Raw genomic sequence first — 25705 nt, 5'->3', positions numbered from 1 at the left:
TACTAGATTCAATTAATTTAATAAAATATAATATACATATAGATTCTGCACATTGTATTGCTTTTACCTAAGCAGAACATATGCTTAAGTAAGCGTGATATAGGTTAACCACTCTTTTAACCAGCTGGTTCTTTAATCTTTCTTTGGAAATTTTTTACCCAGTGCCATTTTGGAGTACAGAGTTTTTAAATTTTTTTTTTTTCTATTACATGAAAGGAAGAAGACATTTGGCACCAACAGAAAAGTAACTCAGGGGTCCATTTCAGTCTGATCAAAGGAAAAGCTAGGAAGTGTCAACAAGTCTTTCTTTGGGGTAGGAGATGTTGACATACTGTCTGGAAGCAGCGAATCCCCTATATCCATTGAATCCTTGGACTCACAGGATGGAGCACGCCTCCTCAAGCAAACGTCTCCACTGGCAGGTGAGATGCTGTGGGGTGCTCTAGGTACCAAACTCTGCCTGTCAGGTGGATCTATAGATATACAGGGAGGGCTCAGTTTCTTCTTTTGTCGTGTACCTTGCAAGCATTCCATTTCACTGACCACCTGACTTATAAAGCCAGAGGAGCTGGATGTGGAATGGTGCTGAGGGCTGTTTTCTATGGAACAAATCTCTATTGAATGTCTCCTTTGATCATCTAACCAAGAGGGCGGTTTTTTTAGCAGACCCTGGGTGTCTACACTGTGGTATTTCTTCAGGTCCTTCAGTATCACGTTGCCGGTATTGCCCACGTTCCTCTTAGGTGTGAGAGGCTGACCCTCCGAACAGGCACTCGAGGCTGTGCAAGTTTCTGAAGTGAAAGGCTCTGAGGAGCTGTTGATTTCAGATACTTCTTGGTCCACTGAATCTTCAGGGGTCTCCTGATACGAGTCTGCACAAGCACAGGATGCTGGTGCCTGCTTTGAAATATTATACTGATTGTGGGAATGCTGCTGCGTATGGACGCTTGCCCGACTCCAGGCAGCCAACTCATTCACTTCTGAGGGTATCAGAGCCACTGGTGACTCCTCCTTGGGCACAGTGGGAACATTTGGGTCAGAGAGTTCACTCACCTCGGTGTGGAGATTCTCCTTGCTATCCAGAGAGTCGTTCCTTATAGCCATCTGTATCAGAGCGCAGAGGGATTGGGGAGGAGAGGAGTTGCCAGGTGAGAGAGACAGACCAAACAAAGGTTAGTACAGGCAAGGCACAGCATTTACAGGGCACTCAGCTCTGCTGAGATCCCTCAGCACAGACCCATTGACCCATCAGCACAGACCCACAGACCCAACACAACAACTTGTGTTCTGGGTTCTACCAATTCCCATTGTCAGGGATCTGTGGGTTTGTCCCTGTGCGACAGCCCTTCACTCTTCCTAAATGGTTGACCTTTGGCTTTCCCCTCTAAGGATGGAGGGCTGCAAAACCAGAATGCCCCCACCCAAACTTACTCATGTTCTTGTTATGCAAAGAATGAAGGTTTACAGCAAAGCCCTCGATAATTTCAGCAGCCCAGGTGTGAGCAGGAGAGAAAGATGTGCAAGTGAGCCTGTGTATTCCCTTCTCTAGCTCAGGTGATGCTGAGGACCTGGAATAGGATCCCCAGAGCCAGTAACACCAGAGCAACCCCACTGTGGGCCAGCATCAAGGCAACAGCCTGTCCCTGGCTTTGGTCCCTAGCCTGGAGCCACGACTCTGCATCATCTTATGGCAGGAGCTGGAAACACGGGAGTCCAAAGCTGGACTAATAATAATCCGTAATTATTTCAATTCATTCTGATGCTTAAGTTCAGGCTTCCTAAGGCACATTTTGCCTTGGCTGACTGGAATCTTACGCAGCATCAGTGCCCTCTGGCAGAGGGAACCTTGGGCATGTTTTCAAGGGTTTGCCTTTTCATTTGTCAAAAGGCCTTGTCAAAAGGCTTTATAAATCAGCCACATTAACTGGCTCTTAAAGGCAGAGTATCCGCTTGAGAACACTTCTAATTGATCTTAACAAAAATATTCACAGGAAAATTGGGAAGAAACTAGTACACCTGATCCCAATCCTTTAGAAAACTGCAAGGAGACAAAATGATTCAATTCCTCATGCTAAGGAATATTTTTGTGACAAATCACCCCAAAATGATCATACGCTTTTTATAAATATTGTCCCACAAGGATCATTTGAGCCAAATGATCTCTATCCAGCAAAGCTCTCATCAGCTGCAGTGTGTCCATGTGTGCACAGAAACACCATAGTCTATTGTAGCATCTGCACATTGCACTCCCTTTGTCAATGGGGACAGCTCAGAGAATGTTTAATATGGCAAACAATCTCATCCGGTGCTGATGAACCCTTTCTAGTTAAAATTTCACATCATAATGCTGGCAACTAATCAGTCAGGAGTGAGGTTATTCTGGTCTCCTCAGCACCAGTAGTTTTAATGAGTATTTGGGAGAAGAAGTCATGTTCATATCCTGAAAAGAGACACAGACCACACAGAAGTCGAATACAGAAGCAAAAAGTAATTGTTGTCATTACTTTTGCTTGCACACCAACCTGTGTTGCACACCACGACAGTATTAGTCACCACCAGCTCTTTCTTTCTCTATGATACAGGCATCTGTGGTTGTTGTTAGTAGTAATAGTACAAATGTTTTACTGGTTTTAATGGTTTGTTTGAAAAATAAAAGGACCCTCTGCCATCTCAGAGGGGTGTACACCTGTAGCAGCCACAGCTTGGTGTGGGCTACACCTTTGATACACAGTCCTGGAACTACAAAATCAATATAGGTTTAATTTCAGGTAGAATTCCTCTGGAGAAAAGCCTTTGTGCCATGCACTGCCAAGGAGTGCAATCCTCAGCAGGAATGTTCTCCCAAAGCATCCGATCCACTCATCTTCCTCTGCAAGTGCATCGCTAATTGTCAAACATTCCGGAGTCTAAACTGGACGTTACTGTGGGGGCTGTGCTTGCTCTCCAGCACTCTGGAGGGAAAGGGAGGTTAAACACACAGGTTTTAATGCTCAGGGAAAGTGCAAGGACCAGGTATGTGATGGACAAGGTTTATCTATTTTGGATTCAGGAGAGGAGATGGCATGAGGGGAAGGGAAGGGAAGGGAAGGGAAGGGAAGGGAAGGGAAAGGGAAAGAGAAAGGGAAAGGAGAAGGAGAAGGAGAAGGAGAAGGAAAAGGAAGAGGAAGAGGAAGAGGAAGAGGAAGAGGAAGAGGAAGAGGAAGAGGAAGAGGAAGAGGAAGAGGAAGATGAAGAGGAAGAGGAAGAGGAAGAGGAAGAGGAAGAGGAAAAAAAAAAAGCCAAATCAGAATTGCATGCAGTATATGTAAAGATAAGGATAAATGGGTACTGAAAACCAAACTGCTTTGCCAGTTTAGGCTGTTCGATGTGCTAGTGAGACACTAGTGGTAGCAATAAAAAGGAGTCAAGTAGAGAGCACTTGAGCAAACAGAAGTGCTGGGGCTGTAAAGGGAATTTTGCCTCTTAAAGGACCAAGTTTCCCAGTGTCTGGCCATCTAGATTGCAATTAACAATAACAGCAATATCACCAGAACAACTTCACTGCTCCCGTTAGCCAGACTGGGAGCTCCTTGCTGCTCAGGAGCCTGCCCAAGGCAACCCCTCATGGGTTTGCCCACGGACTAGATCTGCTCACTGCCACAAAACTCTTTGCTCTTTGATCTGTCACTCCAAGAGCATGTTCATGTCACTGCATGAGCAGGGACAAGGAGGAAAGGAGGGCAATAAATTGACTTAAACATATGAAAGAGTCTACAAAAAGAAGCCGTCAAAGATGTGAACAAAATTAGACTGGAGAAGATGGCTAACATGGTAACTTATTCCGGCTAGATTGCTTCAAAAGGATGGGTCTGTTATTCATTAGAAAGCAAGAGAGAGTGGTTATGAACTGGAATCATGACATCAATTAGTTTCCCCATTAGTGGTGATTGGGATAGCTGGCCAACCCCATGCAAATGAATACATGTAAGGAATTTCTTATGTCAATTTAGTATTACAGACTAATGTAATTGTTAACCTTGGTACTTCACATCCATTTTTAGAGCTTAATGAATCAACTGTCTAATTTGTCAATGTTGATTAAAATATTAAAGAAATGAGACTATTTTTATATGGGAAATAAATTGCTTTTGAAAAATAGAACTGATCACCTTTGTGTATGTAAAATCAGGCATGGAAATACTGAATAAAGCAGAAGTTTTGAATCAGATGTGCTTCTGGTCCCGGTTCAGCTGCACAATCATTGAAATGTCCTTAAAAATGTGAGTGAAGCACAAGTTTAAGTATTTTACTAAAAAAAGATAAGTCTAAACTTATGCTTCCAATCAACCAGACTGGAATCTTTGATTAGATCCCTTAGATCTTTGATTGAATCAGGATTTAAATCAATGCCAGGCAAAAAACAGAGATAAAACTGGCTGGAAAATAGAACATGTTCTGCTGTGCATAAAGTCAAACTTTTTAAAAGCTCACAGTTGATGGAAAAATATTTTAATTTTCTATTCTCACTGTAAAACCAGTATACTTCTCATGATGGTTTTGCATATGAGATAACCAATTTCCATGAAACACTTCTCCTCTTTTGGAAAACCAGAGGATTCAGAGGAGGGGTGGCCCGGGATGGAGCCTGCAGTTCTTGTGTCCTTTCAAGCACCAAAAAAATCACAGCAGTTAAGAATGAGTTCCTCAACCCCAACGAGCCCCTGGGGAGCATTTGGCTGCATTTATGAAGAGGATTAAAAAAAAAAATAAGGTGCTAACAAGATGGAGAACTTCTAGGCATGTTGCCAAAGGACATGATACTCATCATGCATGTTCTTAGGAGACTCCTGGATGGCTTTCAGATCAAAAACCACCAACCATTTTGTTATTTCTGTAGGAGAGTTCTCTGGAGATTTCTCAGTGAATCCCTCCTTGAATTTAAAGCATGGTTAACCAGGAAATGCATCAATATAAAAGCCCAGCAGGTTTATGATCATAACTCTGCTTACCTGTCTGCGGAGCAGCCTTTCAGCAGAAGGGGAGTGTACCTGCTGGGAGATCCGGGGCTTGCTCTCCCCCACCAAATGGTTGTGAGCTCTTGCATGGTGGAAATGGTCCTTTGGGATTTGCAGGAGGGAGCTGGTGTCTGCTGGCTGCGACTGCACCGATGCCTTTGAACCTTGCAAGGGGGAGAGGAGGCAGAAATGGGACATGTTCATCCAAGGGTTGTGTCCCAACCTCAGTGACCTCCCAGGGGAAACTGCTCTGCTGCATCTTGGATCAGATAGGCACAGCAAAACCACTGAATTCAGCAACTGGCTTTCCAGAACTGGGAAAAAAACTCCCATCTACTAATAAATTACTCCAGCATTGTCTATTATTTCATTTTTCTTGGCATTTTCCCCTGATACAACTGGGACTAGCTCCTGTTGAGAACAGAAGACAAGGAACTACAAGTTCATCTGACCTGGCAATTCCTGCATCCTTGCTTTTGGGCCAATAACTATGCAGGCAGCCTCACTTCTGAGCACTGCAAACATCTGACTTTAAAAGGCTCTAGAAGGTGTCTCCATGCCTGAGCCTGCTTGGAGACCAGCTGCTGGGATTTCCAAACCAGCATGCATACACTGGAAATGAAGTGAAAGGGAAGAGCACCTGGCAGCTCTCAAGGCTGGTTTTACAAAGCCTCCCAGAAGAAGGAAACATACTCTCCAGCCTCTTTGTGACCCTTCGTGGTTGCTGGCCACAGCTTCTAAGAGGTTTGAAACTCTGTGTGCTCCCCTCACACACAGGCTCAATGTTTTTCAAAACAATTCATTTAATCTGGACCGCATCCCAGAGAATCTCATTTGTCCTGGAATCTTTCCCAGAGCAACAGCCCCATTACCAAGGAGTATTCAAACAAATGCCTCCTGCAAGTGCCAGTGTTTCTGACAACAAAACCTTCTCAGCTTGAAATATTATGGTTTGGTTGTGGTGATTTATTAGAGGCGCCTGGCACCCCTTGCTGTCTTCACTGCACTCTAAATTATTACAAACTGTAATATGGTGGCAGTGACTCCCCCACCCTGAAAAGCAGTGACATTGTAGGTGCAAGAGGACAGTGATACATCAGAATCTGGGGACCTTACACACCTCCCAGCACTGTGGCCTGCTTAAGATGATTGGAATTTCACCAGCAGGGGAAAAACAGAAAAGGTTTAATTGCTTAATGTGGTTATAAGACATCAGCTTTACCTCTCCAAAGTATTTCTGCTACATCTCAGTGGAACAGTTGTTCCTGTGGATGTACAAGGGTGCAATGCCTGTACCCAGAAAGCCGGGGCTGTCAGATAGGGCTATTCATGTTCTCCAAACTGAAGCTGGGAAGTGAAATTTTGAAAAAGAAGGGAATCATAAATTACCTAGTCCCTTACTGATGTAGTTTTTGTTCAAGACAGTGCAAATACATCCCAATTAAGGGTCAACAATGAAGCACTGGAAATTCCCTCTGCAGCAAACATGATTCTTCCATGTGGTCAGGAATTTCATGACTGTTACAGAGACCCATAAATTCTAGCTCAACTGAAGGTAATGGGAGATTTGCTATTGCTTTCAATGGGATTTTAGCTGCACCATTAGCATTATGTGCAAACAGTTTCTTCAAAACACCACTCTTGACCTTGAAGATTGTGTATTGTGGCAGAGATTTCTCACAACACCAGATTCATTTTCCTTCCTTGTGCCCACTTTTTTTTTGCTTCTGTTCAACAGTTGCTATTCATCCAAATTCTTATTACTATGCAAATTTCAACATCTTATTTCTAATCTGTTCAAATCTCCTACCATTCTGAACACTGCTGAAATTATGTTTTGCTTAGAGGCTTTCAAATGGCAATGCTTGTAAAAACTTCCCTGTCTTACTGGTGACAAATTTCTAAAATGATGGCATGTACAGACAAATTAAAGGTGGCTCCATTCACTTCCCAGCCCCAGGTAACCCCTGGCAGGCAGAAGAACTGGGGCCACAGGGACAAGCCCTGGGAGGCAGCTGCAAGCACAGGGACAGAGGTGCAGGCAGGGAGAGCCCTCCCTGTACCTAAGAATATCTCTGAATTTAGCTCCAAGATGTATATCCCAACCATGCACACTGGGAAGAACAATTCCACACTCTCTCATTTTCCCATTCATCTCACACCAACATGTCTCTCAATTCATATTTATGTTCATTTTACAGGCATTTAGAGACACCTTCTTCCCATCTTTCATAGATGTTCCCAGACAGAGCTTCCAAACAGGTACTGCTGTAAAATACAGACAGGAGGAAATATTTCTCTACTGGGATTTCTCCTCTGGGGCCCGGTGGGACAGATGGAGACCAGGCTGTAGGGACTGTAACCTTAGGGAACCAGGCAGGAGACAATCAGTGTTGAGCCAGGCCACTGTCACATTGCCAAAAAATTCTGAAGAAAGGAGTTATCTTAAACAGGGCTTTGTAAATTGTGGAGGGTCTTTACAAAAAAACTGTGGAGTCTTTTCACAGCTGTTCCACGGGTCTAGACACATGACTGGAAACTCGTGGCAATTTTCCCCTTGCTGCTGAAGAGCTTGGGAAACCACAACTCTTGGAATACCCTACTCTTGTCCCAGCTGAGAGACGTGTACCTGACTGGGACTTGTGATGTGCCGGTTTCCTGTCGCCCAGGGAGGCAGGGCTGGGGCTGGAGTAGGGTGGCTGGAACATGTAGCTGTCATTTGGCAAGGAGTGGGTGCGTCCCACCGAGGGCTTCCTCACGCTCAGCAGGTCCTTGCTGGGAGACAGGGTCAGCGTGTCGTCCTTGGAGCGGAGATCAGCCTGAGGGGAAGAAAAATGTGAGGAAGGCAGGTGTGGGAGGGTGGGAAAGAGGAGAAGTGCCCAGAAACACGCGCGACAGCCATTGCAACCAGGATGGCATGATGGGCATGCACAGGGTGCACGAATGGATCTATCAGGGAGCCATCCCCCTTCGTTGGGGTTGTCAATAAACTCTCACACAATGGATCACAGAAACAGGAAGCCACAACGTAGGAATAAACCATGACTATTTCAGAGATATGCAAAGAAGGCATCATGCCTCAAGGCCAGCAAAGGTCACATGCTTAGCAGAACTTTGACTCTCCCTAGGTGCCCTCATCAGCAAGGCAGGCTTTTGCAAAGGTGAGTAGTTTCCTCTTCTGATAATAAAAGAAAGAAAAACAAACAAAAGAACCCCAACTCAAATGCAAAAACTAGTTTATAAAAAATAATATTTTCTGTTCTGGCTCACAGCAGAATTTTATTGGATTTTCTTCTCACATAATGAATAACTAAACCTATTTTATTGAAAAGGATATCTAAACCTACTGCTTCAGGGTGAAAGCCATTCTCTAATTAGAAGGGATCTAATGCAAGCAAGGGTTACTGTGTATATGTTGACTGTGGAATTTTTACAGCCAAAGAGACTCTTGGAATGGGCAGCCCCAAAGGCAATATTGAATGGATTCAGATCTGATTTCATAAGAAAATATCTCCATCCCAGAAATGTTCTTGGGTGTTATTATCTTGGAGAGTATTAGCAAAAACTGAAGAAAAGTCATCTTCACAGTGTATTTCTAATGAAACAATTATTTAATTGTTAAAATGTCTCAAGTGGAAAACACAGGAGTATGTTTGTGCCACTGTAGACTAGTACAGTATTTGGCTGATCATTTTGGGAAAACTTTAGGTCTTATTTTCAGAAAATTTTTCCCTTCATTCAGTGCATTACAGGTTTTCTGGAATCAACACAGATTTTTTTGATCTCAATTTTATCCTCCAGTCATAAAAATAAAATTTCACTATGGCATTTATTTGCACAAGAAACAGGATGAGATTAAAAGGAATTTGCAAAAAGGAAAAAAAAAGAGGAAAAAAAGAAGAAAAGACGGGGAAGAGAAAAAAGAAAAGGAGATCACCATTGCAAATTTAATGAACAAAACAGGTCTGCATTGCCACACAGCATTTGTTTCAGTCCTTGGGAAACTGCTGATTTGGAGCCTGGACACAGACTAGATAAGGGAGACTGCAATCTCCTGATACAGCTCGGGGAAGGAGAGCAAGACCTGTGCTAGTAAAGCTGGGAGTTTGGATTTGGGAACCTCTCTGTCCCTCCCTGCCTTCCCCTTCTACCCACTTCATGCTGCTTTGCTGTCATACTACTGAGCTTAAAGCAGAAAAGGTAGCCTGAAACCGGAGATCTCAAACTCAGACCCATGGGAATCTGAACATGAGAACTTGGATTTGAGACCCCATCCAAATCCAACCTTCAGTGAACTTTTAGGTTTGTTGACCGGATCCAATATGGGCTATTTCCACTTTTGGATCATCTTGGGAGAAATCTCATGAGTGAAATTCATGAAAACCATTGAAAATGGCTGTAAAATGATCTTCCCAGGTCAGGCTACAGAGCAGTGGGAGCACATGACTTTTTGGTTCAGTGGTACTTTTGAAAAACACGTTGTTTTGGCTTGACTGAAAATCAAATCCAAGTTATCCTTGAACAAAAAAAAAAAAAAAAAAAAATCAAAAAAACAAACCAAAAAAACAAAACCAAAACCAATACAAAACCAAAAACCAAATCAAACCAACAAAAAAATCCCCAATCCAGATATTTTTCAATTAAAGCCACATCTAAATGAAGTGTAAAAATATTGCATTTAGAAGAGATTTCAATGAAAGCTTGCAGTCCTTCAGGGGTTTGGGCAACTGTTGCCACCAAACACTTTTTTGGTATTGACAAAAATTCACAAAACCCTTTGTTCAATACAGTTTTGCTTTTTTTTTGGAGAGGGGAGAAAAAACATCTTTCCTGGCTGTACCTTTGAGACTTTGCAGTGCTGTCAAACAAAGCTGTCTAATCTGATTGAAAACTAGGAGGGTTTCTCCTCTGTCCAACTCTCCATACTAATTGTGAAACAAAAAGCCTCGTACAAAAAGTAAAACAGAGTTTACAAAATCTTTTGTACAGGATGCCATGAAGCATGATGGGAAATATTGTCACGGTTTAAGAGATTTTTCTCAAATAAGTGCTAATTAAGATGACAGTCAACTAATATGGCAGAAAATTTATGAACAACACAAACATTCAAAGGTAGGTACATGAACAACAACAAAGAAAACAAGAATGATTTAAAAAATTGGGAAAGGAGTTATGTCTGTTTTACAGCAGAAAAAAAGCACTTGACTGCTACACAGCTAAAAATGTCTAATGTTTCAAAGAGGAGATGGTGAAGGCAGGGTTCAAAATACTGGTTATGTCAGTCAAAAAAACATGGAATAGTATTTTTTTTTTTTTCCAGCATAGTGACTGCTAGAAAGAATTTGCAAAACAAGTATCATGTTGGAGAGATCCCCATTTGATATTTGTACAAGAAACAGTCTGGCATCAATCATGCAAAAAGCCTTGTGTTGCCTGTGTTCACAATGACAAAAATCCACTCCAAACCGAAGTGTTGGGGCTGGGCTGACCCTTCAGCAGAGGACATGGGTCATTAGCTCATGGGTGTCTCTTCACACGGTATCACTGATTTGTTTCAGATGAGGAGGAAATTTCAACCTTGATGCTTTCCAAAGCCTTTTTTTTTTTTTTTTTACTACTAATTTTACTTGTAGAAAACACACTGTTTATACATAAGACACCAAAAGAAAAATTGAAATAACCACTCATTCCTTGCAAGGAGCCAAGATTGTGGACAAGAGTGACAAAACCCAGGACCTAATAGCATTAAGGACAGCATCCTGTTCAGGGAAGAGGTTGGTGCTATTTGAGAAGGGGCTGGAACTGGAAATGCCAATAGGCAGGTGCAGAGAGATGGGAGCAGTATTTCGAACCCTGTAAACATCAGACTACACAGCGACCAGTGTATGTACATTGCTTTCCAGAGCATTAAGTAAGTGTGTGTTAATGTCATCAGGAAAAGAGTCATCCGTCAGAGCTAAGGACCAGGACTTTTCAGAGAGAATATCTGACGTCAGAGATAGAGCCTCCATCTCAGCTAGAGGGATCTAAAGGGAGAAATGATTAAACATAAGAAACCAGGACACAAATCTTTTGGAAAAGAAAATTAAAAAAAGAAAAAAAAAGTATCATAATCTAAATACTTCTAGACACTAAAGCAATATCCCTGCAGTGGGAGAAGCTACATCATGCACATTGTTACCAGGGACAGAACATTAAAGAAATTAAATATAATGAAGAAATTAAAAAAGGAGTGGGACATTCATACTTCAGTGCTTACCAAGGATCTGGGAGGGGGTTTAAAACCATACACTAATGTTAGCCTTGTATTTTGCTATTGTTCTGTCTATATGATAAAGCAAAAGTAACACTGCTGTCATAATAGAGAGATTCATCCTTTTGGCTGTGATCAAATACAAGTGGTTTCAAAATCTGATTTCTCTGAAGTTGTTCCCCCCCAATAACCATCCTGGTTTCTAAGATAAACGTATTTAATCTCCAAAGATTCCCCAACAACTAAACCATCTTTTCAGGTGGGGTATGGAGTGTGCCTTTCCCTGTGCCACAGGAAGGCTGCAGGGACCACCCCCCCACCCCCAAAAGGCAGGTGGGACCATAATTCATTTTCTCACAGATAAAAGGGCATTAGGAGAAACTTAAAACTTAATTGTGGTCAGCAAACACCTTCCTGGTGGTTTCAACTCTTTTTGGCTGGCTATAGAGCCTCCAGTGACACCAATAACTGACCTACTACAACAGCCAACTGCATCTTTCAGCCACCAGATGCCCCTCAGGCCTGGCCCCAGCTGTCTCCTCTGGCACTGAGAAATCCTGACTCGGGAATTGGCTCTACACAGCCTCACTCCTGTTTTCATGCATCTTGTATGAATGGATCCCCACTGAAGACATTCAAACAATCTATAAATGCCCTTATCAAGTCATTGATGAAGCTCTCTCCCTAGACACAGAGGTCATTTTATAAGAAATGTGAAAATGTCGCTTCAGATTTCAGAGGAAAAAGAGGGGGGAAAGGGGACAGCAGCATCTCCCCCAGAGCAGCAGCTCTGCTGCCAGGCACTGTAGGAGGGGGTGTCTGCCCTGCAGCAGGCTCAGTTCTCCAGATCCCCTCCCTGGATACAGTGCTCGTGATACCAGGAATGGCATTTCATCAGGTAACGTCCAAACCCAGCTCATGCTCACAGGGGCTGCCTGCTCTGGGCTAGTCCCAAGTGTTTCCTTTTCAGTTCTCACTGTGCATTTTTTTGCCATCCTCTTTGCTTGAAAAGTCTTTCAGCAGCAATAAATCTTCCAAGAGAAAACAGAGAGGCCCAGATCTCTTGCATTGAAGTTGTCAAAGGACTCGGTTTTCTCACTCTTAGAAATGGCAGCCACAGGATGGAACAAACCCAGCGATGAGTGAGCCTGGAGAGGCTCAAAATTCAGCTGAGATAAGTAAGAGGGTTGGACTCCTCTCATCTAACCTCGGCTTTGATATCTCTTCTAGCACACTTATCTGCTGGCAATGGATGAGAGAGATGATTTGGAGCCCCTGATTTAATATGAGGCTCCCCTAAAAGGCATCACTGTGAAGGCTGCCAGCCTAAGGACAGGAATCCCTAAGAGGGACCCACCAACCAGAGCCAGGAAAAAGCTGTGCAGGAGCGTGGTGGGCTCCAGCAGCTCCTGCCTGCTGAAGCTGCCTTGCTGGGAGTTGCTATTAATCAGATTGCTTTCAGCAAGTCTCAGCACTGCTCTAAATTCCTGAATTGCCTGAGAACATGACAAATGGTGTGAACAGAAAAGCCAAAATGTAAACAAAACATCACCCCACTTCAGCCTTCCCAAACCCAAAATTGAGTTTGAAGCTGTCAAAACATTTTGTTGGAAACATCCAACTGATTTAGACCAGTTTTAATTATAGATGGGGGGGGGTGGGAGTGGGGGGGAAGCTTAAATTTTTAAAGAAAAAGCCATTGCAAACTGGAATGCTATATTTTTTCATTACAGTAATGTCAAAACAAACCCATTTTTTTTTTGCTGCAGCAGCACTTTCTGGTGAAAAATGTTGTGACAAAAAATTTTCAACCAGCTCTCACTGAGTTTCCTACTGACCCTCTGCCTTCCCTGCCAAAGCTACTGTCTCTATTCCTCTGGCAATTATTAGAGACAACCACTTCCTATATCTTAATAGACTCTAGGATGCAATATGGAGTAATCAGAGGGAGACATGTAATCCTGCTATATAAAGATCTGCAGTAGGATTTCATTTTACCTAAGCTTGTTCCTTTCCTCTAATGAACCATCAAAAGTTGGGTAATTTAGAGTGTCAGTGAGCTCATAAACAAGCACACTGATTTAACGAGAAGACTTCTGCTATTTTTAGCTGGGGTGGGGGGAAATAGATCAAGAAATATGGAATTTGCTCAACTCCAACTGCAGCAAAAAATAGGTGTGCTTGAATTATTATTATGGTCACTGCTGTGTTTTAGGGAAAATATTTGCTCTAAAGAATAGCTCACTTTAAAAAGTAGGTATTTTATTCTAGGAAGTAAATGGACTAATTTTAAACAAGCACTGTCTGCTTGAGAAAGCACTGGAGCACACAGTTACTTCTGTGCATCATTAAGGGCGGCCTCCCCTCCTAAATTCACTAGATCAGAGATGAGGATCTAGTTTACAGTGACCCATTTGCAAGAAGCCTCTTTAGGAAAACCCTTCAAAACTGGATTTTCATGCAGTACAAGTAGGCACAGAACACAGAGATCATTTGATGAACCCCAGCATCTCAGGCTCTGCTCTGAGAAAACCTCACACTGCAGGCTCTGCAGACATGCCCTGACATTGCTGTGGGGCCCTGCTTAGGAGCAGGAAGCCAAATATAAGGACCTCACTGAAGGATGGAGATGGAATTTTGTGCATTTCCCCTCTAACACCTATGAACTGTAAATCCCAATGAAAAACTTCTCACTGGGTTGACAAGGGAAAGTCCGAGCATGTTCTCTTTCTCTTCCATTGATATACAACATCATCTACTCCCACAGAAAAAGCCAAAGTGACTTATGCTTCCAAATTCCTGTGACTGCATTACATAAAGAACTTTAACTTGCTATTAAAGGTCTCAGTCAAATTGAGTTTGGATGGAGACTTTGCAGGAAATTAGGATATTAACCTGGTTCTCAGAGTTGTAATATTCGGGAGCTGGGAGGGCATAATGATGGCACACAGAGCCTGACAGGTTGTCCATCAGCTTCAGCTCTCCTTCCAGAGATTCCTGGATCAGCAGTGATATGGTATCAAACAAGTGTCTTTCCTAGGAAGGGTGGTGTATAGCATGCAGAGAGAGAGGAGAGCAAGCCAAAAGGAGAGGAGGAAAAAGGCGAGGGACAGAGACAGAGAGAAAATAAGGACAGCATATCAAACCCAATGAACAAAATGAGAGAAAAAAGTAGAAGGGGAAAAAAGAAGGTGGAAACGTTCAAGGAGAACAGCAGCAACAGGAACAATGGGATAGGAGAAAAGGAGAGAGAACAGTGCAGTAATATCACAGTGAGCAGAGACAGCTTTCCCAGACATTACAAGAGATGGAGCGATGGCAGCTGCCCCGAGACCATGGCTGCTCCCACCCGGGGCCCTCCTTGGGGACAATCTCCCTCTCAGCAAACATGGCCAGTCATTTCTGGGGGCTGAGCAGAATTTTTCCATTGGTGCTGTCAACTTCAACAGGGCACTTCTTGCTGCAAGGCTTCTACACACACGGTCCACACTTTTGAGCTGCAGGACCTAATACCTGACACCTAAATCCATATCCAGATGGCACAGAAATTAAAATAACATGACTGAAGAGAAGCTGAGTGTCCTGTCCATGGAAGCTGCAGCTGAGCGGGGATGGACACGTGTCAGGTCACTAATTCATTTGCCAGACATGGGCTGCGGTGCCCCCGGTGTTCTGGCCAATGATGTCAAACCAGCTGGCCACAGCACTGGGGTTGTACAGAGCAGGGTTTGGCTTTTGCAGGCAGCAGGGGATTGATTTCAGGGTGCACCTTCCATGTAGGGAATGCCCAATGCATACAATGAGATGAGGACCAGCACTACAGTCAACAGCACACAGTGCAAAAATCCCAGGAAAGAGGCAAGCAAAAGAGCATGCTGTCCTTGCAGGGCTGTGTCCTGGGAATTGTATTCCTCTGCTATCAAGCTCAAGCATCAGATTTGTCCTGAAGATTTTGGTTGGGAAAATAAATAGTCAGAATAAGATCTCCTGGAGGTTTTTGAGGCTTCTGTCTGAGGGAAAGAGCAAGAAACACACTCTGAAGGTTATGACTGGAATAAACCCTTTCCCAGGCCGCCTTTAGAGAGGGTGGGTTTAACAGACTGCAGAGTGAGGGTATCATTCTGACTGATTTGTCTCACAGTTTTGCAATTTCTCTTTTTTGCCAGTTTCAGTCCTGGTGCAGGACAACACAGCTGAGGACATGCTAGTAGTCTGCTCAACACATACAGCACCAGTTGGGATGTATTGTTTCTTCCTAGAGGACGTAGTAAATCTGGATTTCCCCACAGGGCCCTGAACTCCTTTTTCCTGAGCCAAAGAGCAGCTTTGGATTCCATCTCAGACATCAGAGATTCTAATGGCACCACAAATTTCCAGTAGCTTAGGAACTGAAACAAAGATTAAGCGGGGATTTACTCTCTTTCACCCTTGGACTAAAAATCATAAATGAGTTTTTCATGCATTAGAATATGCATTAGTCCACCCCAGGCTGTGGCCAAGACATGATGTTGTGAAATCATGATGTAATCAAAGTTAATGAGGTCTGCATAGAGTTTAACCCAATTTGCAATCAGCTAAGACTAAAAAAAGGCTGGACTGTATTTCCTGAGTAATTTCAGCTCAGTGACCTCCCAAATAACTTGTCTGTGGCTTGATCTCACCTCTTATTCCTCAAACTGAGTCTTCATCCAAAAACTGTGCTTTAGGGAGACATGGTGCAGCTTGTAGCAGCTCCCACATTACAGCCATTCTTCTGCTAGTGGGAGTTCTGCCACCAGCTCTGGTGAGCTCAGGTTTGAGTCTCCTCTGGATTATTCTATTGTTAAAAGAATCTTTTCTTTCAAGCCTGACTGTGGGGATGGTTTTTAAATTGAGGTTACATAAAACAAATTTAATACTGAAGCAAAGATTAGCCTAGTTTCATTCCTCTTTTATGTTGTGGTTCATGGTCTGTATTAGAAAAGCAAACAAATTACGCTCATGATTTTGCTATCACAAAGGACCAGTCAAAACTCTGAATTAGAGTAAATTTGGAGCTAGCTCTGAACTCTGTGGCTTGAGCTGAACTCCAGAGTAAATTGCAAAACTCTCTCCCTCCAAACAGATGCATCAAGGTGGGCTGGAGACCTGCCTGGGGTCTCTTCCCTGCAACATTGGCTCCCAAACCACACAAGAGTCAGCAGCAGAAAGCAGGGAATACAAGCTCAGAACATCTGGTACACGCCTCTTTCACTACCAACTCGTGCAAGTCTTCCCCCAACAAAAATGCAGGTCAAGCCCTCCTCATCCTCCAACAGAGATTCTCACCATATGATAAGCTAGTGAGAGCTGAGAATCCACCTTGATTTGCATGGGATTGGTAAATCCACGGGGGCTCTCGGGTCTCTCTCCACTGGTGGTGCCTGTCCACGCAAAGATGTCCGAGGGGCTGTGCTGGCCAGGGCTGATGGTCTTCATCTCCATCTCCAGTTCTGCTTCAAGCTCTGCCTCCTCCTTTGCCTCCTTGTTGCTCTCCTCCAAGTGCTTCATGAGCACTGCGATCACCACATTCACCAGCACAAACTGGGCTGTCAGCACAAAGGAGACGAAGTAGATGGGGGAAATGACGGTGTTGTAACAGGTGGACTCCTGGTCACAGTCACGCAGTGTGTCCTAAAACAGCGGGGGAATGATCACAGAATCAACCAGGCTGGAAAAGACCTTGGAGATCGTCAAGTCCAACCTATCACCTAACGCCAGCTTATCAACTAAACCATGACACTAAGAGATGGAGGGATGTGAAGAGATTGCAGCATGAACCACAGTCTGCAATGGGTTGTCCTTTCATGAAGGAAACTGAGAAGATTTGGCAAAATTCACGTTTAGAACAGCAATACCCTTGCTGACAAAACCTTAACACTTACCTTCATTATCCCATTCCAGTTGTCTCCTGTGGATACTCGGAAGAGGGTCAGGAAGGCCATCCCAAAGTTCCTGAATGTGGCATGCCGTCCCAGCCCCTCGCAAGGGTGTGTGTCATCACACTCTGTGAGACCAAGCACAGCTGTGAGACCCTCACTCCAATACCATTCCCACCCCTTCCACTGGCACGGGAAGACTCACCGAGGTCTCCAAACAGCTCCACTCCAAGAGCTGCAAATATGAAAAACAACAACATGAAGAGAAGGCCCAGATTCCCCACCTGAAAAGAGAAAAAGAAATGGGGGGAAAAAACAGAAAAAAAAAAAAAGAACATTCATTGATTTTTTTTGTTCCAGACCTGTTTCTTGCTGTATTCTTTAATCCAAAACTTAAATTGCTTCAGGGCAAAAATGACCTCAATATGAGGACTGTATCTCAGTGCTTCGGGAGGAAAATCTGATTCTCTAATGACAGCAAAGATAAAATTATTAGCATTCCTCTGCAATAGGAAATGAGCTGTGGGCCAGAGGAGCTCTGGTTTGATATGGCAGTGGGTTACCTGCGGTAGCGCTTGCATCACGGTGTCCAGGAGGGCCCTCATCCCCACTGCCATCTTCAGCAACTTCAGCACTGTGGAAAACACATTTGCAGTCTGGTAACGGCAGCATTGGCAGAGAGGCACAAACTCAGTCCCTCTCCCAGGAGCCCAGGAAGAAAAATGTGAAATCTTGTCAAGTGTTCACCATTAGCTGCTACAGTCCTTGGCCTTTTTACATCACTCTTTGTTGCCTGGATACTATCAAAATCCCATGAATAGCAGCATCACCTACTCTGAGACTTGGAGAAAGCGTTATCACTCTGCCTGGCTCTTCCTTCCCCATTTTATCTGTATTGGACTCATCTCCTTCCTCCAGTAATCATGAGCAGTTCCTTTCCCAGCCCTGGGGCTACTTTCCCACTTCCATAGGCTACCCACTTTCATACATGATTCACTGAGGAATGATTTACACATCTCTTCCAGAAGGTTGCATTTCCAGTTGGAAGCTGCATGTATTTTTAATTCTGAAAGAGATCCAATGCACAGAAAACCCACTTTTCCCCCCTCTTGAGACACAGCAGCATTTAATTTCTCCTCCAGCTCCTTCTCTGCTTAGATGAGGGCTGTAATCAAAACAATTCTTCCTCAGAGCACAATACCCTTCAGGAGGGCCTGGAAGTACTTCATTAAGGGCCTGAGCACTCATATTTTACATCTTCATTATTTGGCCCTGACACCTCCCTGTTTTGAAAAATCAACTTCAATCCCTGAAGAAGTTGGCTCCCTGACTTGGGAACGTGTCTGAGGGGACAGATGGATACAGTGTGACAAGGCATGCTTTGTCACCAAGTGGTGTGATGTAAAGCCTCATGGGATTTTAAATTTATTAGATGCTCATCTTTTAAAGCTGATGTACTCAAGCTTGTGTTCTCTAATCCCTGTTAGAGATGACTTTGATTTGACTGGAGCAATTTTCCCAGGTACATCTCTGGGAGTTACTGCCACAGCTACTTCTCCTTAATTTCTAAGCTCTCAGCCTTCAAGATCTCTTAAGGCAGAAACACATGGTCAGTTGGCTCAGCTTTTTGGCTCCTTGCAAGTATTTTCCCCCATTGTTCTTTCATTTGTTTACAGCCCGTTGATGCCAGAACTATGCACATTATGATGAGGATGTGCCCCAGGACTGTTTCTCAGTGCTTAACTCTCTCCTGATGCCAACCATGTACCTCAAACACAAGTCAATTCTGCTTTATCCCTCTCACCTCGGGCGATCCTGAGAACCCTCATGATCCGGATAATTGTGGGATTAATTGGTAGTGAAGCATTCACCTCGATCTCTTCCAAAGTGATACCCATGATAGACAGCAGCACAATTGCCAGATCTAATTGGTTCCATCTGGAGACAACACAAAGTGAAGTTTAACATCTACTAAGAAGCTGGCAAAGGGAGGCAGCTTGTTTCACACGAATTCCAGTCATTTCAATGGTTTGAGAACTCAAATGAATCTGCAGTATTTTTCTGAGGGTATTATACAAAAGCAGTGATGTTATGAAATCATTGTAACTAATGCATCTCATTAGAAAACCAGCCAATTCCAAAGATATCCTTCACTGAGGGAAAAGAGGAACAAAAGCTGGGAAGTTTTCTACCCAGAGACTCCAAACCTCAGGAGAGACACTGTTGTCTGTCTAGCCACTTCTAGACATGACACTTGTGGACCTCAATGTGAGATCTGCCCCAGAAAGAACAGGACCCCATGTACAGTCCTCAGAAAAAAATTGTGTTGGTGAAATAAAGGTCCCAAGGATTTGTGCCAGGCTGGAGAGAGTGGTAATTCCAGCACAGACACACAAAATGTGGGGACAGGGATGGAACCATGCAGTGGATGCTGAAGGGCTCATGTGAAGGCCTGCTTAGTGCCCTGGTTTTGGTATTAACATTGAAGAAGGCAAAAATGGGAGAAAGACCCACCAAGGACATAAAATTTGTGTTTGTGAGCTAAGAGAGTTAAAATCTAGATAAAGACACAATGTCATCCATTGCTTCTCATCTGCATTAAACAGAGGTCCTTTCTTTCTTTCATGTTCACTCAGGGATAGATTCTTTCTCTTGACATAAATTTTGTCACTTCAACAGGTTCACTTGATTATATGGACATGCAACTGGCATGAGAAGAGAACTGGCTACTTGGTGGAGATCTGTCCCTGCTTCATCTGCTCCCAGGGGCCAAAATGGTGCAATCTCACTCCTTGGCCGGCACAATCCATCCTCCAGCTTACGTCCCATGTCTCCACCTACCCAGCCTTCAACCAGTCACTCCAAAAAGCCTTCATACATATCAGACTCACAGTATGGGCCAGAGCATGGGATTCAGGACATGGAATGTGGGCAGTTCTCCACAGAGCCTGCTGCTGACCTTGTGATCACAATGGATCTTTTGTTACCTGTCTTGGAAGAAGCGGCGAAACCCAAAGGCAATAAGCTTGAAAACCGATTCCATTACAAAGATAACGGTGAAGATGTAATTGCAAATCTTCAGGGCTTCGTCAAGAACCTGGGATGTGGACACAGGACTGGGGTTAGATGTTAGTTCTGCAAAGGTGCTTTGCTGCCTCCAAACCTGACTCTTGTGTCATCACTTACCCATTACAGTTAAAAGTCTTCAAACACGGGCTCTCTCTGATGAAAAATGTCCCAGGGAAAAGTGTCCCAGGGATTCACGGAGTGCACTTGCTGCCTGGTGATAAAATCTCAGGAGGGGCTGACACAGGCCCAGGGCACAGCTCACCCCCCTAGCAGCAGCACAGCCCCAGCTGGGATCGCTGGAGTGGGCAGAAAGAGATGCTGCATTTGCTGGTCTCAGCAGCACAAGACCTCTTGTGCTTTTGTCAGAGAGCTGAATTTCATCCCACTTTGTTCATTTGTGCAAGTGCTGGCCAAATGGCTCCTTGGTGACAGCCTGCCATTACTCCTCACCTTGAGCTTTTGGCAAGGAGCGCAACAGAGGGATGACATGCCAAGGGAAGTAAGTGCCTTGCATTTTCCTCTGCCCCCCTTCCCTCTGCAGAAGTCAGTCTGGTCTTTAATCCAAGTGCATCCTGGCTGGGACAACTCTTGCACAGTCAGGCATTAAGCTACATCAGAAGTGATTTCATCCCCAAAAGCCTCACTCATGATGGAACACTGTGGTAGCAGCATCCTTCCCGGCCTCTTAAGTAATGTGCATTGGATTTCTCCCTGCTGGCAAACAGGATGGTAATAACAATGTCCAGGGCAGTGTTAGGGAACAGAGGAGATGTGCCCACAGACCAACATTTACTGATTCCCTGAGTAGGAGAAATCATAGCAGAAGGAGTTTAAGTCATGTACTCTGCCTTTGTGCTACAGTTTAGCTTCAATCATCCACGGACAAAAATCACCTCATCCAACCAAGAAGCACAAACCCAGCTGCCGAAGGAAGCTGTGCCTCTGAGCAAGCCTCCCTGCCATTCTGCAGGGCACTTGGGCTCTGCAGCAAATGAGCACATTTAGCTGGCAGAAGCAGATTTTGCTCAGCAGCACTTTACTCAAACCACCTCTCTGCACACTGCAGCATTCCCTCCTCTCCAGGAGCTGCAGCATCTCCATCTGGGGTCTCATCCCCAGAGCATCCTGCTATATCCGAAAACCAACTCCTTTCAGCACCAAGACATCACCAGTTTGGATATAAATCTCTTTGGTACATTTAGCCTTCAAATATCTTCAGGATCCCAGCCATCCATCACCCAGATCAGAGGCATTTCCATGCCCCAGTTCAGCAGGACTCAAGCATGTGTATGACTCTGACCATGCTGTCATCCCAGAATAACCCAAGCTTGGAGTTACTAGCCAGATGTTGCATGCCAGAGGCTTAGAGACAAAATGTTACTTTTTTAAAGAAAAAGAAAAACAAAAGCCTGCCCAACATTTCTATAATACAAGAGAAATTGTAGCTGCAAAGTGACTGTGGTAAGACACGTGCTCTAGAATGACTCCAGCACAGGCTCCTTTGCCAACAACATTTTTTCATCATCTAATGACTGAACCATGCAATGAGCCTTCCAGAGTATTTAAAGGTGACCTGGACAGAAAAAATAAATTGGGCTTGCTCCCTTTCACTTTTGGCTTATGATAGACTGGAGTATATATTCCCCTGCCCCTGTTTTTTGCATGTTTTAGTTGCTTGGGGTTTTTTTAATATTAAGTATTCACATCCTGTCTAATTTTAAAGAATATTTCCTCCTATTGTGTGTTATATTTATTCATTCGGAAAGTCGCTAATAAAAGTAAGTACAAGTGGCAAAGGCAGCTATTTCCATTTCATTCTTATGCACAAAAGACTTGACATCTCAGGACAGGCTGTTTTTATTTTTATTTTCACAGTATGACAAAGACCCAGGAATTAAGCACACTAACATATTGAAATGCATTTTAAAGACCAGCATGGAATCTCCTGTGAAAACTAGGTCCTATGGGACACGGGATTTAGAAGAAATTTTGCAAAAAAACCCCATTTCCCAAATTCTTCTATTCTTTTTCTTTTTTCTCTTTTTCTTTTCTTTTTTTTGTGTTTTGGGGGCTGGGGGGTGCGGGGAGAGGGTGGGTGTGAAACCTAAGTAAAATGGAAGATATCAGTGATGATGAAATCTAGCAAAGCAAGTAAACCCACTCCCAATCTCGTTTTCAAAGCAGTCAGCTTGCACTTAACTAGAAGGGAGAGGTGCAAAGGGATCCTTGTACCGAAAGCCCTGGATTGAGCTGGGAGCCAGTTGTAGGATGGCTGCTCTCCACTCGCAAAGGTGGACATCTGACAGAAAGCCCAGCCTTTACCGTGCCCAACAGCACATCCCAGCACAGCTCTGCATGTCCCCCCTGCCCGTCCCTCCCAGCTGTCCCAGTACCTTTGGCTGCTGGTAGTGCTCCATGGCCATGGTGATGACATTGAGGCCGATGACGCCGGTGATGAACAGATCCAAGTAGTGGCTGGTGCACATCTGGTGAATCAGGAGGCGGAAACGGGAGTAATCCGAGTAGTAGGGCTTACACTGAGCTTCTGCAGCGGGGAGGAGAGTGAGAGGCAAATCAAGGAATTTCTCTGCATCTTTCTCAAGTCAACGCACCCTCACTCTCCAACTCCAGAGATGATAAATTCTAGACCAATCACAGCAGCATACTGTCTTTTTTATTTCCTTTTTTCCTTGCTGGCATTGTTACCATTTTTAATACACAGCAGGGCTCCTGTCATCTTATATCCATTAAATATTTTCAGTGATACATGCTCTATACTCAGCCTTGTGACATCAGGGATGAGGTGAGCTGGGACTAGTGTGCTGCTAAAAATAATTTTTTTTCTGTAGGGAAATTTAAGTTTAATCTAAATTAAAATAACAATTTTTGTTTCTGTTGATCCTAAAAGTCCCCAGAGCATCAGAAAACCCAATTAACGGTCAGATGCTGGGGACAGATTTTACTAACAATTGCCTAAAAACACAGGCCATTGAGTTTGTGGTGGTCTTTGAAAGAGAAGGAGTGCAAACATTTTATGTTCTTTGCAATAAACTGTAGAGACAACAGAATTCCACACCTTGGCAGAAAAATGGTCCATAAAAATACCAAGGAAAACTGATCAATGAGCCTTAGTGATCAGAAAATAACAATCCTCCATTTAGACAAGATTATCAAAACACAGATTTTACTGTCCAACTGTGTCCCATGTTTGGCTGCCTCGGGGATGACACATGGACTTTAGACCCCAAATGTTCCTAGAGATAAACTCATTTACTCACCTAATGTCTAATGAGGAAATGCCAAGGCTGAGTATATAATTCAGTACAATTTTCAAGGAGGCATTATAATGCAGATTGATGTGAAAAGGGCTGTCTTGAAAATGTCAGAGTATAATATTACCCTCATAATTAGATGATCAACGGGTTATGAAAATTATTGAGCTGTAAGAATTGAACAGTTGATATTTAGTGCTCCAGAGCAAATGTACAGTGCTCCAGAGCAAATGTACAGTTTGGTAGTCCAAGAAAAAAAGTTGGGCAAGAATGATGCCAGGAAGCATAGAAGATTGTATTTTGCCTGGAAATAGAATTCACTTTGTCAATAGCCAATGACATTGCAATCAAATCCATAGATTTAATGGTTTCATGTGCTCCCTGCTTCATAGCAGGATCCTGAAAAATCAGTTTTGTTTTTTTCTGTAGAGACAGACCTTTCCCTACCAGCCCAGGGACCAAAGGGAAAAAACACTCAATAGTTTTATTCTGTAGGGGTTTGGAAGGCCCAAATTCTGTTTCAGTGTCATCAAATGAAAGGCAGTATTAATATTCACTTTCTGATCTGCAGTGGGGTTTAGGTGATCTGCACCTGAGTGCTAAAGCACAGTATTGATGAAAAGGTGTATGAAATTAATTTTCATGCTGAATCTATTGAGTGCTTATGAAAAAAAGCAGACTAGTAGCTGCTGACTCACTCATAAGACTTTGTCAGATATCTCAGAATCTGCATAAATCTCCATAAAGTCAAGATATCTCGATCACATTATGCTAAATTATGAGTAGCAAATTAACTAAAATGTTTGAATACAATTAGGTTAGGAATAGGACCTATTTTTATGAACCAACTTATCATCTTGGAAAGAAACACCATCGTAATTGGATCACTTACTTCTTCTACATTTATGCATAATTCAAAAAGAAAAATGTCAACATTTTTTACCTTTTCCTGCAATGGATTTACTTATGAATAATGACACTGAAATTAATTTTTTTTTCCTCAGCTTTGACTGACAGGTAATTCCAAATCCTACAGAATAGCACCAATGCTGTTAGAACAGAGAGAGGATTTAGAGAGAGCTTGTAAGTGTTCCCTGTGCAGGGCTCCTGCACCTGGATTAGCCAGTGCATGACCTTATAAGCAGGGTTGCTAATTGTTCAGATATCTGCAAAGGCTTTTCCCCTTTGCACCCCTTCTCCCAGATCTCCTGTTCTGCTTTCCCAGCACCCAGGTCTCCACAGCCAACCCTCTCTGGATGCTGGTCTCACAGATGCCCTTGCAGCCTTCGAAAATTCCCAGTGCTAAATGTTCCATCCTTCCCCATTAACTTTGTTAAGAGGGGATTTGGCAACCCATGCTTACAAATCATGTCACCTCTCACTGCCCCAGTGTCCCCATGCCAGCCATGCATCTTGGTGCCATACGGATGCTCCCACACACAGGCTAACGTGCTGTCTGAGGGCTAGGGATAAATCCCCACTGTGTCTAGGTGGGCAGGGAACTTTCTGAACAGATAAACCAGTTTTTACCATTGTGAAAACACCATTTCTTTAACTTGACCCTGTAGAATTCTGCAGAGAATTTGGGGATAGATCTGGTATCATTCTCCCTGTGCAAAGCCCATGCCTCCTATGACACAGTGCCTTTTGTTATTATTGCAATAAAGAGCTTAACAATACCAACATCTTGGGAAATACAGACATCTGTTAAACTCCGGGTGGTGAACTTCACAACTAACACAACACCACATTACTGTACCGTTACAATACACTGTGTCAAGAACAACAAGAGCTCTGGGTTAGTCTTGGTTATTACTGGAAAGGTTAATGTGGCTTCCAGGCACATATGGTGTTAAAGAAAGGCAGAGAGCAAACCAACAAAGAGGAATTGGCAGAATGAGAGAAGATGAGGAAATACAGCAAAAGCCCACTATGAGACATCACGCTGGTAAACAAGGTGTAAATCAAGCTGCTTCACCAGGGCTGGGGGCCAAGACAGAGGGAGAAGTGGGTCAAATCTGGAGATCATTACACAGGATAAACTTGGCTTAGGCAGTGGATCCTGAGAGATCTCCTCCTAACCCAGGCAGAAGGGGTGTTGCAGCCAGCTGGGAGGTGGCCTGAGCAAGTCCCACCTGCCCCTTCATCCTGGGGGTGATGGTGGCCCAAGGGCTGTGCTGGCAAGGGAAGCAGTGCCTGGACCGGGGTGCACTTGGCTTT

The 25705-nt window shown here is 43.7% G+C and overlaps 1 protein-coding gene across 21 annotated transcripts in view; it reads right to left on the bottom strand.

The window, feature by feature from the left end:
- The window catches only part of CACNA1G (calcium voltage-gated channel subunit alpha1 G), a 143662-nt gene continuing 117957 nt past the window's right edge, over nt 1-25705 (bottom strand). For 13 of the 21 annotated variants that reach the window (XM_068209573.1, XM_068209574.1, XM_068209582.1 and 10 more), the window contains 12 exons: nt 22607-22758; nt 20132-20241; nt 18949-19082; nt 17708-17778; nt 17350-17428; nt 17151-17272; nt 16555-16899; nt 14143-14283; nt 10886-11020; nt 7624-7813; nt 4989-5158; nt 1-1104 (listed from right to left, as the gene is read on the bottom strand). In XM_068209573.1, coding sequence (XP_068065674.1) covers nt 250-1104; nt 4989-5158; nt 7624-7813; nt 10886-11020; nt 14143-14283; nt 16555-16899; nt 17151-17272; nt 17350-17428; nt 17708-17778; nt 18949-19082; nt 20132-20241; nt 22607-22758 — 2504 coding nt within the window. In that variant the 3' untranslated portion in view covers nt 1-249. The remainder of the gene's footprint in view (nt 1105-4988; nt 5159-7623; nt 7814-10885; nt 11021-14142; nt 14284-16554; nt 16900-17150; nt 17273-17349; nt 17429-17707; nt 17779-18948; nt 19083-20131; nt 20242-22606; nt 22759-25705) is intronic. The other 8 variants (XM_068209590.1, XM_068209591.1, XM_068209577.1 and 5 more) reach the window with 8 other exon arrangements.

The sequence above is a fragment of the Anomalospiza imberbis genome, chromosome 19 (assembly GCF_031753505.1).
Source record: "Anomalospiza imberbis isolate Cuckoo-Finch-1a 21T00152 chromosome 19, ASM3175350v1, whole genome shotgun sequence".
NCBI classification, from domain to species: Eukaryota; Metazoa; Chordata; class Aves; order Passeriformes; family Viduidae; genus Anomalospiza; species Anomalospiza imberbis.
Note: the sequence above shows the minus strand (reverse complement) of the source record. Positions and strands in the feature narration are given on the sequence as shown.